The sequence below is a fragment of the Nothobranchius furzeri genome, chromosome 9 (genome assembly GCF_043380555.1).
Source record: "Nothobranchius furzeri strain GRZ-AD chromosome 9, NfurGRZ-RIMD1, whole genome shotgun sequence".
NCBI classification, from domain to species: domain Eukaryota; kingdom Metazoa; phylum Chordata; class Actinopteri; order Cyprinodontiformes; family Nothobranchiidae; genus Nothobranchius; species Nothobranchius furzeri.
In genome coordinates this window covers 55,481,864-55,501,397 of record NC_091749.1, presented here as the reverse complement: position 1 = coordinate 55,501,397, position 19,534 = coordinate 55,481,864, and the positions used below count along the sequence as shown (strand labels likewise).

The following is a 19,534-nucleotide window of genomic DNA, read 5'->3' as shown; positions in this document are numbered from 1 at the left end:
AGACTCTGGGTCCTTGATTTCCAAAGGAAATGCAGAACTTGCTTTCATCAGAAAACATAACTTTGGACCACTCAGCATCAGTCCAGTCCTTTTTGTCCTTGGCCCAGGCGAGACGCTTCTTGCGCTGTTTCATGTTCAAGAGTGGCTTGACACACGGAATGCGACACCTGAATCCCATGTCTTTCATGAGTCTCCTCGTGGTGGTTCTTGAAGCGCTGACTCCAGCTGCAGTCCACTCTTTGTGGATCTCCCCCACATTTTTGAATGGGTTTGTCGTCACAATTCTCTGCAGGGTGCGGTTATCCCTAGAGCTTGTACACTTTTTTCTACCACATTTTTTCCATCCCTTCGCCTGTCTGTTAATGTGCTTGGACACAGAGCTCTGCGAACAGCCAGCTTCTTTAGCAATCACCTTTTGTGTCTTGCCCTCCTTGTGCAAGGTGTCAATGATTGTCTTTTGGACAGCTGTTAAGTCAGAAGTCTTCCCCATGATTGTGGTGCTTTCAAAACAAGACTGAGGGACCTTTTAAAGGCCTTTGCAGGTGTTTTGAGTAAATCAGCTGATTAGAGTGGCAGCAGGTGTCTTCTATATTCAGCCTTTTCAGAATATTCTAATTTTTTGAGATACCAAATTTGGAGTTTTCATTAGTTGTCACTTATGAATATCAAATTTAAATGTAATGAACATTGGAAATACATTGGTCTGTGTGCATTGCATGAATATAATGTACAAGTTTCACGTTTTGAATGGAATTACTGAAATATTTTCAACCTTTTGATGATATTCTAATTTACTGGCCAGCACCTGTAGAGTATTTCTGTAGGCTGTAGTTGAATACTTCTAGAGATCTGCTAGCTGAAGCAGTTTACGATACTAAAGGATGCCATGACTGGAGCAAAGGCTCGAAGAGGACACCTACAACTGCCCTGGCATCTGTCATCTCTATACAGTGACACATTTATTTGTAGACGCCTATTCAGCACAGGACAAAATAAAAGACCAAATTGATGTGTGGAGGTGTTAAAAAAATCTACTAACCTTGTCCATTGTTAAAGTGAGGGGTATATTTGAATGCACCTAATTTAATTTCTTTTAAGCAGCATATGCCTTACAAGTAATGTATGAACGTCTCAAAAACGGGTAAAATGAAAGCATTTGATTCGTTTTGTAATGCCTTTTTTTTCTTCCACAAAGTCAGGGCCCCGTCCATTAAGGCAGTGCACTATATGAATGATAAAATAAAAGTTTAATGGTAGCAGTGTTTTTCCAGCCACACCAGGGGGGGGGGGTATGTGTCTCCTGTCTTCTGTGAGACAGGATTTTTGAGCTGTGATGCTGGAGTTTCAGTCGTGGCTAGAACACTGGGTTCCGTCTGGAACGATGGTCTGGACCGCACGCTGGGTGTTGTGCTAACCTGCAGGGAATATCGATGACAAAGTTATAGATACATTCACTAAGGGCCACCAGAAATGTTGCTGGGTTTTTTGCTAGGCACTTTTGGGGAAAGGAAAATCACAAAGGACTTGGAAACGTGTTTAGAAATTGCGACAAAGTTGCTAAGTTTGCAACACTGTGTGGAAGGAGCGCTTTGCAACTCGCAGCGCAAGAGTAACCCACCAAGGAGCAGCAAATATTCCACAATTTCTTTTTAATGATCGTGCCGAGCCCAGAGCGTTAAAATTCAAGTAACCGACCAGCCCTACTTGAACATATGCTTGCATCATGTACCGGTTTTTGTTAGGGCCACATAAAAGCCAAAGAGTAGAAAAGATGATGAAGCATTTCTTGCCTTTGGCTTCACCTGCACAACATTTAGCCACATCCTACCTGTGTGAGGTGCTTCTGCTGTGGCCTCATTCAAAACCCACAGGGGCTGCCTCAAGACTTCATCTGCAGCAGCAAGGAGGCTCACACCAGTCACTGTTGCAAAATAAATCTTTACATTTTTATTTATTGTTTTCCTCTCAAAGTACTTTTCATGCTTTTAAACTCATTTTGCAGTGGGGCATGGGCACGTTCTTTTAAAACAGACAAAAGGATTGGGTCAGAAATGCGTTATAACACAGATGTTCAAAAAGATGTTTTATGCTGTCAGTCTGGTGAAACTGTGTTCTATCATAGTGTTTACTGACATCTAAAATACATTTATTGATCAAATCACCTGTGTGCCAGTTACTGTTGTCAGAATTAGGTGGGTCATATCACAGATTTCTAATGTAAACTCTGTCCTGCTGTCTTTTTTCTTGCTGCACACATAGAAACTGTAATCTTCCATTCAGATATCCATCATAGTTGCTGTGAGAAAAAAAACTAAGCAACAACATCACAGCATAATTTTGGATTCCTCACAGTCGAATCATGTTTTTTTCATCCTGGTTCTGTGTGGGGAAATGGAATCAGAGTATCTGAGCAACCATGATCAGAAATTCCCACAACTTTTGTCTTTAGGCTTCCTTGACTTCATGCTGGCCCTAACAAGTGTCCCACATGTCTTTCAGCTTTGGGTTATTCATTCAGTATAAAAAAACAGAATGGGTACTTTTTGTCTTTTAACCAATTGAGAGCTTTTTAATAGGAGATTATTCACTGGAAAGGTGATCTGATGTGGGACATTCAAGTCTGAGGAGGAAGAGAATTCATATTGTGTCATATTTTCTCAAACTTCTGACTTTGTCTGTTTTTCCAGGCGTATGCAGCACAGACACAGCCTTGGGTTCCCTCTCCACTCCCACAAAGCGTTCGTATGAATCCGGTAAGCCCCGGCTCTACCAGGAGTTTTCAATATTTTATATTTTTTATTCCTCACCTGTTTATTCTCAAATGTGAGAGACCGTTTGAGGAGTTGTAGATGGATACAAAGTCCTAGAGCTAATGAATATAAATTCTGCTCGTGCTACAAGTCTTTTGTGCTGGACAGAATTCAGAAGCTTCAGTTATAAACCACAATCATTTTGTTTAAGTGACTGAAATGTACCAAGTTAACAAAAGTCTGTTGAGAAGGAAGCTTTGCTATTGTTGAACATGTGCTCGCTCACATTCTCGCATACATGAGGGATCGATGAGGCAGGCTGGTGGGACATGGGGGCGGGGGGTTATCTGACTGCCAAGCATGGCCTAGTTCTCAGAGATTTATTGAGCGCTGATCTGCATTTTGGCAAAGCTGGGGAAAAAGTCTGCTGGATTGATGAGAAAAGCTGAGTTGAAATTCTAGCCAGCCAGCCGAAGCTTGCTACAGGCTCCTACTGTCCCTGATACAGACGTGTAATCTAAAGCAGGAGACCTATTCATATCGCTGTCTCTTTTTCTGTTTCTTTTTTATTCATTAAATACAAAAACAAAGGAAATGTTTTGACCCAGTGTGTCATCCTCTTCTGTCTCCCAGTTGTGGACTGGGCCATGCATGTTTTGTTCTTTTAAGGTTGACCATCCTGGAGTTTTTTTTTTCCCCCTTCTTAATATTCATTTCAAAGCTGCAGCTCTGGATTCACAGGAAATAAATGCTAGCTTGATGGTCATGTGGGCAGAAGGCGCTAAATTGATAGCTAAAGTAAATTCTCAGCAGTTTTTGAAGGTTAATTAACTTTCACACGGGTTAATCTGTAACAGAAAACTGATTTGTAGGTTGCAATTATTTTTCTATTATTATCTAAATGACGTTTTTGTCAATTAGTGGGGTAAAATCAGATATGTAGGAGACTTAAACAGCATTTTAATAGACTAGTCCAACTTCACTAGAACCTGAATGCATAAGCAAGATGTCCACTTTCAAGACATCAAACAGTATGTCTAGTTTATCCAGCTAATGGGGAATCGTGTTCTACCTGATAGAGGATCTATAAAACCTCAGTTGTGCAAAGTTGTGGCCGTAACGTTTTTCCTGTTTCTTATGTGCTTGTGTGTTTCCAGCCTCAGAGTCAGAAAGTGACGTTTCACCAGAGAAGCGGGTGCGAGTGAGTGAGGTCCCAGAACCTGAGGAGTGTTCATCAGCATCGTCATCTTTGTCAGCATCATCACTGCTACCTTCGTCTCGCGGCGGCTCTAAGCAGCGGAGCCGCAAACGGTGCCATAGCTGCCAAACTAAACTGGAGCTGGTACAGCAAGAACTGGGCTCCTGTCGCTGTGGTATGAAAACACTTTTGCACTCTTAAAGTTTATACTCGCGTGGAAAGGCCTTTATGCTAGCAAATTATGCCTATTTATGTAATAAATCATTTTTATATTAGTATAAATAGCTCTACAGTATAGATCCAAAAATACATACATGCTAATTTGGTCATATCTTTAAACAAAAAAGAGGAGGTTCCCTGTTGCCCTAGATATTTATTTTTCTGCCTTTTCTGCTTTTATTTAGCCTTTAGGGACTATTGCAGTAATCCCAAATGTTTTTTTTATTGCACATAAAACATAAGCCAATTACCACAAGCACTAATGCAGTTTTAAACCAATACTTGGCTTGCTAATCAACTTGTTTGCATACAAATTAAAGTGCTTTAAAAGGCAAAGCTCTTCGTTGCTTAAAGACCAATCTGCTTAAACCAACACAATAATGCCTAAATTGCAAATTGACTCCCCCCTCTCTTTTATTTTTTTCTCCAGGCGCCAATGCATGTGTTATCCATCCTTAACACTCTAATGCGTGCTATCAAAATATACCTTTCACACACCAAAAGGGGAAATGGGGGGCAATTATAGTCATTTCTGTCTATCGTGGTAATTGCAGATTATTTTGCTAATGGTCCTGCAGAATGTTCCACAGTGTAACGCAAGAAGATTTGATAATGAGTTGAAAGCATGAATGCTTTTCAAATTGTAAATGGGGTAGAAAAAGGCAGCTCCTGCAGAGAATCTGATCCAGTGATGTAACACTCAGTTGGCAATGGCATCTGCTCTTACACGATGCCTCTAAGATCCATCTTTCTAGGGATCGACACAAGGTGAAGGCACTGAGATTAAGCTGCTAATTAAGGCATTTGTTCTGACATATAGACTCAAAAATAGCAGGACCTGAACCACTGCTGTTTTCAATCACTATGCCAGCACTGGTCCAAGAATCTCAATTAGAATTAGAAATTAGAATACAAGTCATTTTAATCATTTAAAATTGCGCAGAACAAAAGCATAGTAGTAAACCTTAGGAAGGTACATACGTGTTCATTTGATGTCTGTATTTTTCTGTTTCTCTGTTGTTTGTCCAGCCTTTTGTGTTATTAATTTTCAAAGTTTAGTTTATTTTTCCTAAAAAAAACATATCCACGGGCTTAATTTATAAGCTACTTGTTGGTCAGAAGTAGCTGCTAGCTAGCAGGCTAATGCAGAGTTAACCTGTTGTCTCAGGAGAGTGAAAATGTCAGCCGTTTGGATGCATTTTAAACCGGACAGCAAAGGCATTGCAGCAGCCACTTAGTGTTGGGCATGTTGGACAGTTTGCGTGGCAGAAAAGACAGAGCTTCGAAGGTGATACAGTGTCCTAAAAGCTAGGTGAAACTCAAAATTAGAATATTGTCCAAAAGTGAATTTATTTCACTTATTCAAATTAAAAGGTGAAACCTAATATATGAGATAGACTCATTACATGCCAAGCCAATACATTCAAGCCTTTTTAATAATGGTGATGATTATGGCTTACAGTTTATGAAAACCCCAAAATTCAAAATCTGAGACAATTAGAGTATCGTGAAAAGGTTCAATATTCTAGACTCAATGTCACTCTAATCAATCCAAAAGGGTTCAAAGGAGGAGAACTGGACTTCTTTGGTTTCTTGAAGACGTTTTGCTTCTCATCTGAGGAGCTTTGTCAGTTCTGACTGGAATATGGGAGAGTCAAGTTTATAACCTGTAGCTGTCTATTGTTATTTAATGAGCAGAAACTACTGTGGGTACTTCTCCTCTCTACCACCGATGAGTTGTTAGCCTCTAAATAGTGGCGTAGCATTTTTAAGAAGTCCAGTTGCCTTCATTTAAACCCTTTTGGATTACCATGCTCTTGTAACGGAATAGAGTGATGTAACTATCTAGAGTTGTATTTTAATACACTGTAAGTAGTTCACTTTTTATAATCAGAAGAATAGGCTGTTTTTATCATCAGGGAGTTTAATTAAACACTCTGTATTGACTTTGAGACAAGAAAAGAGAGAGAGATGGGATCGTTTGAGAATCTTTAATTTCGTAATTATAAATTCTAAACAATCTACCAGGACTAACTCTGTGATGGATGAAAATGGATGTGGATGTTGTGTTGGTGCGTGTGTGTGTGTGTGGTTGGTTCAGACTCCTTAGGCTGACGTCATTGAATCTGGTAGTCTTTGTTATGACTAGATATCACGAGGCTTATAAAGTGATGACATGAGCTGCTATTTTGCCGTGTACGTCCCCAGTGGGGGGCCTCCCAGGTAGATCAGGAAATGCCAGGTCCAAGAACCTCGGATGTGTACTGGAGCTGTCGGAGCAGCGGTCGCAGCACGTCAAAGCCCGTCTGAAGGGTTGACCCCGGTACCGATCGGCAGCGTCAGCAGGTGCTCTTATTTTGAAAGGATGTCGTCTGGTTGTTAAACGACGAAAATCTCCAACTTCACAGTTCTTAGTTTAAAGAAGAAAACACATCTGGCCAGGCTGTGCTTTTCTTTAGGATGACGGTGACTAGAACTGAAGTCAATATAACTGAGTAAAGACAGTTTCTCCTTACAACCATGACCTAGATGACCTTCACCAGCACTCTCTAATGAGCTAATTACTCCAAAACACCTGCAAAGGGTTCCTGAGCTTCTAGATGGTTTCTCAGTCTAAGTCAAATTGCTGACATAAATGGATGTTTGCACCATATTCTAATTTTTCATATTTTGTTGTACTTGTGCTTCTTATTCTCCACGCTGAGTTCACTGCTGCAACGTGGACATGGGTCTGGCATGAGTTACTGACATAGCTCTACAGGTGTTAAGTAGGAAAGAGCTGGCCAGCTCTAATGTACCTGCTGTGTCACAGGAACCTTACATCGCTCATTACAGCCACATTGTGGAAGAAAATTACTTAAAATAAAATCAACAATGCTACTTTTAAATATATTCATAATATTAACATGTTTCTTATAAATGTACTTCTTAAATGAGACAAATACATTAGGACATGCCATAAATACAGAAAGAAACGCATGAAAAATGTACCGTATTTTCCAGAGTATAAGTCTCCCCGGAGTATAAGTTGCACCGGCCATAACGTGTATAATGAAGAAGAAAAAAACATGTATAAGTCACACTGGACTATAAGTCACATTTTGGGGGGAAATTTTATTATTTTTCTTACAAAATCTGAGACCAAGCATTTCACATTGCAAGACAAGTACCGGTAACAATAACAGAATAAACAACGCGGGTGCATCAGCGCGCCACGGTCTCCAGCAGAGGATGGCGGTGTTTGAAACCCTCCTAGTGGGACAGGGGAGCTCATTCCTGGGTCGGAGCCGGCCCGCAGCAGGTGATGGTGGGGCAGAGGAGCTGAAACCTGGGCCGGATCCAGTGCACAACGGCGCGCAACAGGCTCCAGCAGGGGATGGCTGTGTGTTTTTTATTCACAGCGGGGCAGGGGAGCTCATTCCTGGTCTGGCGCCGGCCCGCAGTAGCACAGTATAGCCTACATAATTTGGTATATAAGTCACTCCGGAGTATAAGTTGCAGGACCGGCCAGACTATGAAAAAAAGTGCGACTTATAGTCCGGAAAATACGGTAATCAGAACATCTACAAAGCAACAGTAAATGGTTCCAAATGTAACAGTATTTTATGCATAGAGCCTGTTGAGATCTATCTAAACCAGTGGTATCCAGTCCTGGTCCTGGAAGGCTCCTACCCAGCATCTTTTAATGGCTTTCTTGCTACCATTCCATGATAAACCTGTAAAACATGCAGGAATGTGACTAGAATTGCTCACTGATCTAAATGAAACCTGGCAGCAAGGTTTGTGCAGTGGTGCAATGGTTCATATTGTTGACTCACAGCAAGATGATCTTGGTTTGAATTAGGACCGGCTTTTGGGAAAATTCTACAAATATTTAGAGTTCTCTGACTTCTTCCCACAATCTGAAATGTTCATGTTTGGTTGGTATTCATACATTTTTCTTAAGCCCGGATTTCACTGAGCTGTGATCATGGCGACTGGCTGTAGAGAGAAAATATCAGCTTTTGAATTGGAATCCCTCTGATTTAGAACACACAGCATTTTGCACATAGAGCCCACGACATTATTGCATATTGATCCAGTGGCGGTTCTACATGGAATTACTCCCTGGGCGAGGCCCCCTTTGAGCGCCCCCCCCCAACCGCCCCCACCACCACCACCACACCACCCCACCTGCACGAACACACACGTTTTCTACAAACAGGCATGTTTTATTAGAACGACTACTGAACATTCATTTTTCTAAGTTGCACATATTTACATTAATTACTATGAAGTTGTCAGAATGTAAAGCACTATACATTATATACTGTATCAAAATATATAGAATCAAATATACAAAAACAACTAAACTAACTAAATATTAAGAATACATGCACATAATATATAATAAATATTCTAAATAGCAAAAATATTTCACACATAACAAACTAAAGATAATCACTATACAGCACTGCACTTACAACAGAAAACACAAACTAAAATTAAAACCTAACCTTGATGCAACATCATCAATAATGTCATCATATGAAATCTGCTCCCCTACTGAGTGATTGATACTAATCAGAGCCAGGTTAGTGAGCCGCCCCTGAAACATAGGTGACCTCAGGTATGACTTGATCAAGTTTTGAAAAGCTCCTCTCAGCTTGAGCCACAGTGACTGGCAGAGCAGTCCAAAAGTTGGGGTAGATCTCCAATAGATCTTTATCATGATCCATAATATTTTACAATTGCCTCTGAAATTGTAATTTAAACTGACATAAAAAACTGTACTCCTCCTTGAACCGTCACCTTATCGTGGTGGAGGAGTTTGAGTGCCCTAATGATCCTAGGAGCTATGTTGTCTGGGGCACTTAGTGCCCCTGGTAGGGTCTCCCATGACAAATTGGTCTTAGGTGAAGGGTGAGACAAAGAACGGTTCGAAGGATCTTTCATGGCGGTTAAAATGAAGAGTCGGAGTACCCGGCCCGGAGGGTTACCGGGGTCCCACCCTGGAGCCAGGCCTGGGGTTGGGGCCCGTGAGCGAGCGCCTGGTGGCCGGGCTTTCGCCCATGGGGCCCGGCCGGGCCCAGCCCGAACCGGATACATGGGCTCGTCCAACTGTGGACCCACCACCCGCAGGAGGAACATGAAGGGTCCGGTGCAATGCGAATCGGGTGGCAGACCAAGGCGGGAGCCTTGGCGGTCCAATCCCCGGACAAGAAAACTAGTTTTTGGGACATGGAACGTCACCTCGCTGGCGGGGAAGGAGCCGGAGCTTGTGGCAGAGGTTGAGCGGTACCGGCTAGATATAGTCGGACTCACCTCGACACATTGCATTGGCTCTGGAACCCGAGACCTGGAGAGGGGTTGGACACTCTACTTTGCTGGAGTTGCTCCGGGTGAGAGGCGGAGGGCTGGGGTTGGCTTTTTGTTAGCTCCGAGACTCTCTGCCTGTGTGTTGGGGTTTACCCCGGGGGACAAGAGGGTAGCTTCCTTGCGCCTTCGGGTCGGGGAACGGGTCCTGACTGTTGTTTGTGCTTATGGGCCAAATATCAGTTCAGAGTACCCACCCTTTTTGGAGTCCCTGGGACGAGTGCTAGATAGTGCTCCATCAGGGGACTCCATTGTCCTGCTGGGGGACTTCAATGCTCACGTGGGCAATGACAGCTTGACCTGGAGGGGTGTGATTGGGAGGAACGGCCCACCTAATCTGAACTCGAGCGGTGTTTTGTTATTGGACTTCTGTGCAAGCCGCAGTTTGGCCATAACGAACACCATGTTCGAACATAAGGATGCCCACCGGTACACTTGGTACCAGGGCAGCCTAGGTCACAGGTCGATGATAGATTTTGTAGTCGTATCATCTGACCTGCGGCCGTATGTTTTGGACACCCGAGTGAAGAGAGGGGCGGAGCTGTCAACTGATCACCACCTGGTGGTGAGTTGGATCAGATGGCAAGGGAACATGCCGCGTAGACCTGGCAGACCCAAACGCATAGTGAGGGTCTGCTGGGAACGCCTGGCAGAAGAACCTGTCAAGACGGTCTTCAACTCCCACCTCCGGCAGAGCTTTGACCACGTCCCGAGAGCAGTGGGGGACATTGAGTCCGAGTGGGCCTTGTTCCACTCTGCGATTGTCGAGGCGGCTGTTGCTAGCTGTGGCCGTAAGGTGGCCGGTGCCAGTCGTGGTGGCAACCCCCATACCCGCTGGTGGACACCAGAGGTTCGGGGAGCCGTCAGGCTGAAGAAGGAGGCCTACAGGGCGTGGCTGGTCTGTGGGTCTCCGGAGGCAGCAGACAGGTACCGGATAGCCAAGCGGGGTGCAGCAGTGGCAGTTGCCGAAGCAAAATCTCGGGCGTGGGAGGAGTTTGGTGAGGCCATGGAGAAAGACTATCGATCGGCTCCAAAGAGGTTCTGGCAAACTGTCCGGCGCCTCAGGAGAGGAAGGCAGCAACTCGCTCACACTGTTTACAGTGGGGATGGGGAGCTGCTGACGTCAACTGAGGCTATAGTCGGACGGTGGAAGGAATACTTTGAGGAGCTCCTCAATCCCACCAATGCGCATTCCGAGGAGGAACCAGAGCTGGGAGGCCTGGGGATGGACTGTCCGATCTCGGGGGCAGAAGTTGCTGAGGTAGTCAAACAACTACACAGCGGCGGAGCCCCGGGGGCGGATGAGGTTCGTCCTGGGTATCTCAAGGCTATGGATGTTGTAGGGCTGTCATGGTTGACACGTCTCTACAACATTGCGTGGTCATCGGGGGCAGTTCCTAGGGAGTGGCAGACCGGGGTGGTGGTCCCCATCTTTAAGAAGGGTGACCTGAGGGTGTGTTCCAACTATAGGGGGATCACACTCCTCAGCCTCCCTGGAAAGGTCTACGCCAAGGTACTGGAGAGGAGGGTCCGATCGATAGTTGAATCTCAGATAGAGGAGGAGCAATGTGGTTTTCGTCCTGGCCGTGGAACTGTGGACCAGCTCTATACCCTTGCAAGGGTGATGGAGGGGGCATGGGAGTTTGCCCAACCAATCCACATGTGTTTTGTGGATTTGGAGAAGGCTTATGACCGTGTCCCCAGGGGCACCCTGTGGGGGACACTCCAGGAGTATGGGGTGGGTGGCTTTCTGTTAAGGGCCATTCAGTCCCTTTACCAGAGGAGCGTGAGTTTGGTCCGCATAGCCGGTAGTAAGTCGGACCTGTTCCCAGTGAGGGTTGGACTCCGCCAGGGCTGCCCTTTGTCACCGGTTCTGTTCATCACTTTTATGGACAGAATTTCTAGACGCAGCCGTGGTGTGGAGTGTGTCGAGTTTGGTGGCAGGAGAATCTCGTCTCTGCTTTTTGCGGATGATGTGGTCCTCCTAGCTTCATCCAGCTCTGACCTTCAGCTCTTGCTGGGTAGGTTCGCGGCCGAATGTGAAGCGGCTGGGATGAGGATCAGCACCTCCAAATCTGAGACCATGGTTCTCGACCGGAAAAGGGTGGCTTGCCACCTCCGGGTTGGGGGAGAGGTCCTACCTCAAGTGGAGGAGTTTAAGTATCTCGGGGTCTTGTTCACGAGTGAGGGTAGGAGGGATCGGGAGATCGACAGGCGGATTGGTTCGGCGTCTGCAGTGATGCGGACGCTGAGCCGATCTGTCGTGGGGAAGAGGGAGCTGAGCCAGAAAGCCAGGCTCTCGATTTACCGGTCGATCTACGTCCCAATCCTCACCTATGGTCATGAGCTTTGGGTAATGACCGAAAGAACGAGATCGCGGATACAAGCGGCCGAAATGAGTTTCCTCCGTAGGGTGGCCGGGCTCAGCCTTAGAGATAGGGTGAGGAGCTCGGACATTCGGGAGGGACTCGGAGTAGAACCGCTGCTCCTCTGGATCGAAAGGAGCCAGTTGAGGTGGTTTGGGCATCTGGTCAGGATGCCTCCTGGACGCCTCCCCGGGGAGGTGTTTCGGGCATGTCCTGCCGGCAGAAGGCCCCCGGGTCGACCCAGGACACGTTGGAGAGGTTACATCTCCAATCTGGTCCGGGAACGCCTTGGGGTCCTGCCGGAGGAGCTGGTGGACAAGGCCGGGGAGAGGACGGCCTGGAGCTCCCTAGTTGGGATGCTGCCCCCGCGACCCGGACCCGGATAAGCGGAGGAAGACGAGACGAGACGAGACGAGATAAAAAAACTGTAGACTACCAAAAATGCCAACTTTTACAGAACAAACCAGGTAAAAAATAATCAGTGCAGCCATCTGCAATAAATAAACAGGATAGTTAGTGGTGACTGGGGAGTTTTCTTCTGCTTGTAGAGTTGATTTATTTATTATTATGTGAACTTGATCAACATGTGTTTGTTGTTGTTCAGGCAGGCCACGGGCTGCAGCGAGCATTTAACAAATCCTAGTTTGAATCAGTAAAAAACGCTTCAAGGAATTTATTCAAACCATTTGAATATTCGTTTCAATATTTCAGCCTATTAGCTCTGTTAGCAACTAGTTGACAGAATTTAACCGTTAAAATCCCAGTTAAGTGGTTCAAAAAATTGAAAACATGCATCATGGGAGCGAACATACCTTTATCTTTCTTCACTTTTTTTCTTTTTTATTCCTGAATCGGGCACCTGTTGGTTTTAGCCTTTTTATGTTCATCTCTTCTGTTTGGCTCTTGACTCAATAAGTTTCCTTTAGTCAGGACTAAACAATTTGACCTTGATGGGGGGGTGACCACAAAATCGTTTTGTTTTTCCTTTTTTTATTCGGCCATTTCACACAATTCAGAAACACCTGAAAGAATGATAGGCCTGTGTTTATGATATTATGAATGAAATGTGGAAGAACATCAAGATGTGATCGACTTTAGCCATGTTGATACAGTTGATTCAGCCCCTACCCTCTCAATTCATTTGGACCCACCAGAGGTGAATTCCCCCGCCGCACCCCTCCCCTTCCTCTTCTTCATACACACACACGGTGCACGGAGCGCCTGCAGCTGAAGGGGGCGCCAACTTGCTGTTTCCAATCCAGACACTGTCATATGACAGATAATAGAAAACCTCGGTGAGGCGCAGATTTCCTTTTTTTTTTTTTTTTTACTCAGCGCTTGTGCGCCCCTTTTGTGTCATGAAAAAATGCCGCCCCGGGCAACTGCCCTGTCTGCCCGTGCCTAAAACCGCTACTGTATTGATCAGAATAATTATGCAAAAATTCTTGTTGCAACTCAGGCATCTTAATATCAATTTACTCTCATTTTGTTCACAGTTTGGTCACCAACCGCTCTGAAAGTTGTCTTAAACTCCAATTTAAAAACTTTTTCTTGATGATGCAACACCTCTGGGAAAAGTCAGAGCCTCCTGCAAACATTTGAAGACATTTTGGAAAATCCTCAGTTTCATTTGCAAATTGTAGCTTTAGGCATAAACGAGAGAATGGATGTTTAAACGGGACCAAAAACAACCTCGCTAGTAAGGAGAAATTGTTGTATTTGTTTTAGCTTTCCAGTGATCTGTGTAGCTTTCCGGTGATCTGTGTAGCTTTCCAGTGATCTGTGTAGCTTTCCGGTGATCTGGGAATCAATATAGTACAAACAAATTAGATTCCATCCTTGTACAGTGAGAAAAAAAAAACAACAACAAATAAATGGAAAAAATTCAAGAAAGTTGCCAGCCTTGGCAAGTTGCCACATCAGGTTCACCTTAAGGTCAGAATATGCAACACGTGGAGAAATTGCAAAATGAACAGGAGCTACATCTCGAACTCTATAGGCCTCATTTGGCAGGTCAAATGTTAAAGCTTGCGTCAGTACAGATAAAAAAGCAGAGCATTGCAGTTTTGGCAGCCACAGGACCTGAGCATCTTGCGGGCTGGCCACGCCCCCGTCTGTATACCACAGTATTCTGGAGTCAAACGTTGATCCATCTGTGTGACAGCTGAAGCTTGCCTGAAACCAGGTTATGCAGCAGGACACAGATCTCCATCCAACCAACAAATCAAGAAAATGATGGCTGAAGAAGAAATAATTGTTACAACAGATTGATCAGAGTCCAGACCTCATCCTAATGAGCGCTGTAGAGACCTTAACAGAGCTGTGTGTAAACAAATATCACCAAACCTCAATAAATGGAAACATCAGTAAAAGAAGTGGGGATACTGATGGTGTCATTCAGAAGATTGTTGCTGCCACATCTGTTTTAAGCCACCAGGTTTATAGTTGGCCTTTTTAGGAGAGACAGTATAAGGTGTCGTATCACGATTTTTTGCAGATTTAAAAAAATCGGATCTTTCTTTTTCATTACGACTTTACAAATGTAGGCGTATCATTACATTAATAAGACCAGGTTGGACTAAATGACCGAAAATAAGATTGTTCCTGGTTGACTGACCTCCCTATTAAATAAAAAGAGGCTGTGGCTGCTGTTTTCTTGCCTTTGCATGTGCTGCTGCAGAAAACATCTCCCCCTAAACAAGTTCCTCTCTGTTGGGGACCGTCAGTGTTTTGCTCAGGCTGGTTTCACACAGTTTGTGTACTTGTTGCATGTGTGACACATCATGAATTTCATTTCTGCTTGTGTATTTACTGAGCCACGCGTCTCAGCCGTGACTCGAGCAGATCTGCAGCCACATACTATTCATGATTGTGGTGTGGTGCCTATGTTTTATGCATGACACAGGTGTCAAGGAGACAGTCCACAGCAAAATACAGAACTAAAATATTTCATGCTGATGAATTTGTCCTCAAATTGGCAACAACCCACCTTTCACCATAGTTTTGTTTGCATGCAATGTCAAACCTTCGTTTTTCACTGTCTGAAGCATGACAAAACTGAACATTTATGCATATTTATAAATGATAACAAAGACGAAATGCTATTTACTAACAATAAGCAGGCAGTAGCAGTAGTGAAGCAGTAACAGAAAGGTCAGCATGTTTAAAACACACATGCAGAGTGCAGGTAAACAAAATACAGGCACACACGATTGTAAAGGGGTCCAAGAATTCAAAACCACATTTACCTTGTTAATTGTAGGTAGGGTTGCAAGGATTAACTGGTTTGACTATTAACCACGGTGTGAAACGCCACCTGTAACACCTGGTGCTCCAGGGGACTGGGGAACCTGATGTTTGGCTGTCCGCCTGCAATTTCTCTTTGTTTATATGTAGCTTTAATTCAGCTGGCTCTGTTTTTATCCAAGTTGCTGCAGTAAACGGGGAGTATTAGTGGTGAAGTAGGACTTAATGGACTTAATGGGGCTAGATGATTTGCTGTAGCAAGGCCTAAAGGAAATAAGCTGAAAGACAATGTTTGTTTTTAAAGCGGCGTATCATGCAGCTCTGTCTTTTCCACCATGCAAAACATGCACACATTACAAGTAACCATTGTGCTGCCTTTGCTGTCCAGTAGGGCTGGGTAATAAATCGAAAATGTATTGTTATCGAAATATCTGACTCTTATCAAGAAATTTTCCCATGTCAATAAATTTGATAATAAAAAATGAAGATAGTCTGTGTAGGTTGGCAAAATTAATTTCCCTTTAAGAAGCTGTACCATCATGAGTCGTGTAAAAATGTGACTCAACGTAATACATGTGACAGCCCCATCTAGTGGACAGCTTTTGTTTCTGCACATACCTGTAGTTATCGTTCATTTATCGTTATCGAGGTGAAATCCTCAATATATCGGGATATTGATTTTAGGCCATATCGCCCAGCCGTACTGTCCGGTTTAAAATGCATCCAAACTGCAGATATTTATTACAACCCATGGTTGGTGTAAAAATATAGGATAATAGCATATCACAGAGGTTGTGTGCAAGCTGGTAAAAATCAAACAAATGTTTAATTATAAATAAGGATTTTAAAAACACAATGTTCCATTTCCTAAATGTTCTGTAAATACCAGTGCTGTAAAGGCTTGTTACAGCTTTAAAATGTGGATTCTCATTTAAAACGGTTATCTAAAAGCTCTCAAACATACCAAGACGAGGTCCACTGATCAGGATTTTAACCAAAGGTCCAGTTTGTGGCCCAGAGGAAGCCTTCACACATGATTCCTAATCTCTTTTAAAACTCTAAAAGCACACTTGCGTTCACACATTCAAACGATCGCTACTGAAACCACTATAAACCCTTCAAACACCCTTGGAGCAAACATTTAGACATGGACCTCTCTGAGGTCAGGAGATGGCGCCAAAGGAGTTACAAGCCTCCTAGGGCAAGGAGCCACCAGCCGTAACACATTTTTGCTCTCCTGAGGCAACATGTTCGCTCTGCATTAGCCTGCTAGCTAATTAGATTGGAGCATCCATTGCCACAGACAAACAATTTAGTCTGAGAAAAGCTGGTTTAACATGTCATTTACCCACACTCTTACATTTGGATGTCCCAACCCACTTCAACGTTTGCAATATACAAATGTTGGTCACGGTAATGCTAACCACAGATTGCTAGGCCGAGCTACTGCTAACCTCCTGTTGGACGTGAGGAAACCAAAAAAGAAGAATGCTGTAGCCCTACTTACGTCCCAACACCTCCCCCACCCCACCCCCAACAATACACAGCAGAAATTGGACGGACACAGCGCTTTTTAAGCCTGCTCCACCTGCTCCTGCTGCTTACCTGCCCCCCCACCCCCCCACCCCACCGCCATCTTGGCTAACACGGATGACACATGGCAGCAAAGCTTATCGCTGGCCTCTCCTCTGCTGATACAGATGAGAACTGGTAGCGAAGCAGTCCATTTGTGCACCCCCCGTTTCCTGTCCGTCTCTCATTTATACACATGCTTGTCGGAGGCTATTTAGAGGCTCAAAGAACAACTTCCAATTGAAACAGCAAACCCTTTTTAGGACGCCTTTAAAATGTTGCCACCTTTACATTTGGGACGTGTCTGAATTGATCAGTCTCTTGCATCAAGTCAGCAAAGAGCTTGGTGGTAAAGTTGATTTAATTTTATTTAGTGAATAATGTATTTTGTGTTGTTTAACCGTTTGCCCTACGTTCCCTTCTTATGTGCAGTTCAACGTAAGGTTTTAATCACCACTTATTGAATAGCAGCAGTATTTCTGTATGCATGGATGAATAAGTTTACAATGAAGTGAGCTATCAGCTGCCTCAGAGCCTTTCAAGCTTACGGTGGTGGCGGGACTTGTTAGAAGTGCTACAATGGAGACCACGTCAGTGAGAGATGCTAGTTTTCTGTAGAATAAAATCAGAAGCAATGGAGTAGGATAGATTTTACTATCTTTTATCTACTTTTATCTGTCATATACATTAGCATCTGTCCATGGTTATGTCTGCCACAGTCTTGTTTTGCTTCAATATTCTCCTTTTCTTTTTTCTACCACCTTAGGTTACGTCTTCTGTATGCTTCATCGTCTTCCTGAGCAACACGAGTGTCTCTTTGACCACCTGGGACACGGACGTCAGGAGGCCGTCCTCAAGATGGTGAAACTCGACCGTAAGGTGGGCCGATCCTGCCAGCGCATCGGAGAGGAGTGCTCCTGAGCGGCCATTCCCTCCAGGAAAATCCTCTGCGTTCAGATGGTCTCTCAGTGCAAACAGGGATATGATTTCCGCTTCTTATTTCGTACATGAGGTTTTTTATTTTTTATTTTTTTGCTGGAAACAAACCTGCCTTCTTTAAGTTTTAAGTTCAGCCAGCTCATTCTTTAGAATTTTGAACAATTCCCTCGTTTGTTTCCTGCTCCTGTTGGCTTGATCATATCCCTTCTGCTAAGATGCCTTTTGGAAAAACAAGCAAACCTAATACAGACGGAACAATCTAGAGTGAAGAAAATGATTTCTTCACTTCCTTGGGAGCTTTTAACGACAGAAGTCTGAATGGTGCGAAAGTGAGTAAAGCTTTGTCAAGAGAAAACACAATGCTTCATACAGTTGTTTGTTTTGGAAACCAGACTGTACTCTTTACCTCAGAAATAAAGGAACAACATGAAACTTAAAGAATGATTAGGAGGAGAAAAAGGAGAAGAATCGGTCATCCTTCTTGCACACTTTGGCTTTGGCGCTGTTTATAAGACTATTCTCTTTACCTCAAAATCCAGACCAGAGCTGCTTTGAACCCTGCGCCAAGAATGGACGTTGTGAGGCCAGCCAGCTCACCAGCCTCGTTTCATGTCTAACCTCCACCCCGGCCATCCAACGCTTTTAATCCGAAACCGTTAATCACCCACCTCAGGATTCTGAAGCTCCACATCCCTGGACCCTTCCTCTTCTGCTTCACGGATTCTATTCTATTTTTTTTTTTTGTTCTGATTGAAGGTTTTTCTGGAAAAGTGTCGTGACACTGATAGTCTATACTCAGAACTTGCAGCCTGGGTCAAACTCAAACACAGAGTCACCGTGCAGACAGGAACTGCTTGTCCTTGGATTCACACAACGACCTGTTGTCAATGTCAGGAAGGGACTGAAGATTTAATTAGCTTTTTGTTTTGCACCCACCCCTCCTTTTATTCACTTTAACCTTTAAAATGTAGGCATTTCCTCCACATCTGATTTCTTCATGAACACGTGTGGCTTGTGCATACTGGATGTACTGATGAACACATTTACAGATCGTTGGACTGTGTGCATTAATAATAACCAGGCTGGACGTGGAATGTTTGTAATGTTACATGTTAACTACACTTTTGCAAACACACGGCCTGACCTTTTGCGTTGTCCTACGTGCTCAGCTGCTGTTAAACCTGAGCACACACGTGTACAATGAAACATTGATGTATTCTCCTACCGTGGACAGGAGCAACTGTAGGTAAATAAGAGGCTCTTAAGGTCACCCCTTCAATGTTTCACAGCTTCACTGCTGATGTTAAAGCTAAAAGTCTTTATCCCCAATGTGTTTTTGTTCCCCACCAGCTTGATAATCATATGCATTTTCCTCATTTTCATTTTATTTCCCTTAATCCGTAGCTTTTCCTCCTCCTCTCACCCTCGCTGCCTCCTTTTTCATCCTTTGTTTTGAGGTAAAGAAGGAATTACAGCTGTGATGAGCATATAGTTACTTTTTGAAATATTTTCTTGGTGGACTTTGGAAAAAGAAAAAAAAAAGCTTGAATCTCGTGTATCTTAAAGAAAACCTTGTTTCGATTCCTTTAAGTTTCAGATTTACATTTAGGCACTGAGTTGTGTTTCTGGTTGTAACGCAGTTCTAAAAGTGGGAAAATGATTGTGTAAGATTATATATTTTGTTTCATTTGCTTTACTTTTGCTTTCCAACTCCTTTTCCTTTACTGAATAAAAATAAAACTGGGTTAGACAAAACATGGACATCTCTGGTGTACTCAGTAACATAGTTTATGGTAAAATAATTTCTATTTTTCCACGTTTCATCATTAGTCGGCATATTTTTAGGTTCTGCTTATTGTCATATTTTTTTTGTCAGTATGGGAACAATA

At 43.7% G+C, this 19,534-nt stretch overlaps 1 protein-coding gene across 1 annotated transcript in view; it reads left to right on the top strand.

The window, feature by feature from the left end:
- LOC107381287 (AN1-type zinc finger protein 3) overlaps positions 1 to 17,837 on the top strand; it is a 32,658-nt gene extending 14,821 nt beyond the window's left edge. Inside the window, exons 4-6 of the mRNA XM_015952882.3 lie at positions 2,688 to 2,753; positions 3,908 to 4,123; positions 17,473 to 17,837. Coding sequence (XP_015808368.3) covers positions 2,688 to 2,753; positions 3,908 to 4,123; positions 17,473 to 17,627 — 437 coding nt within the window. The 3' untranslated portion in view covers positions 17,628 to 17,837. The remainder of the gene's footprint in view (positions 1 to 2,687; positions 2,754 to 3,907; positions 4,124 to 17,472) is intronic.
- Positions 17,838 to 19,534: the final 1,697 nt, after the last annotated feature.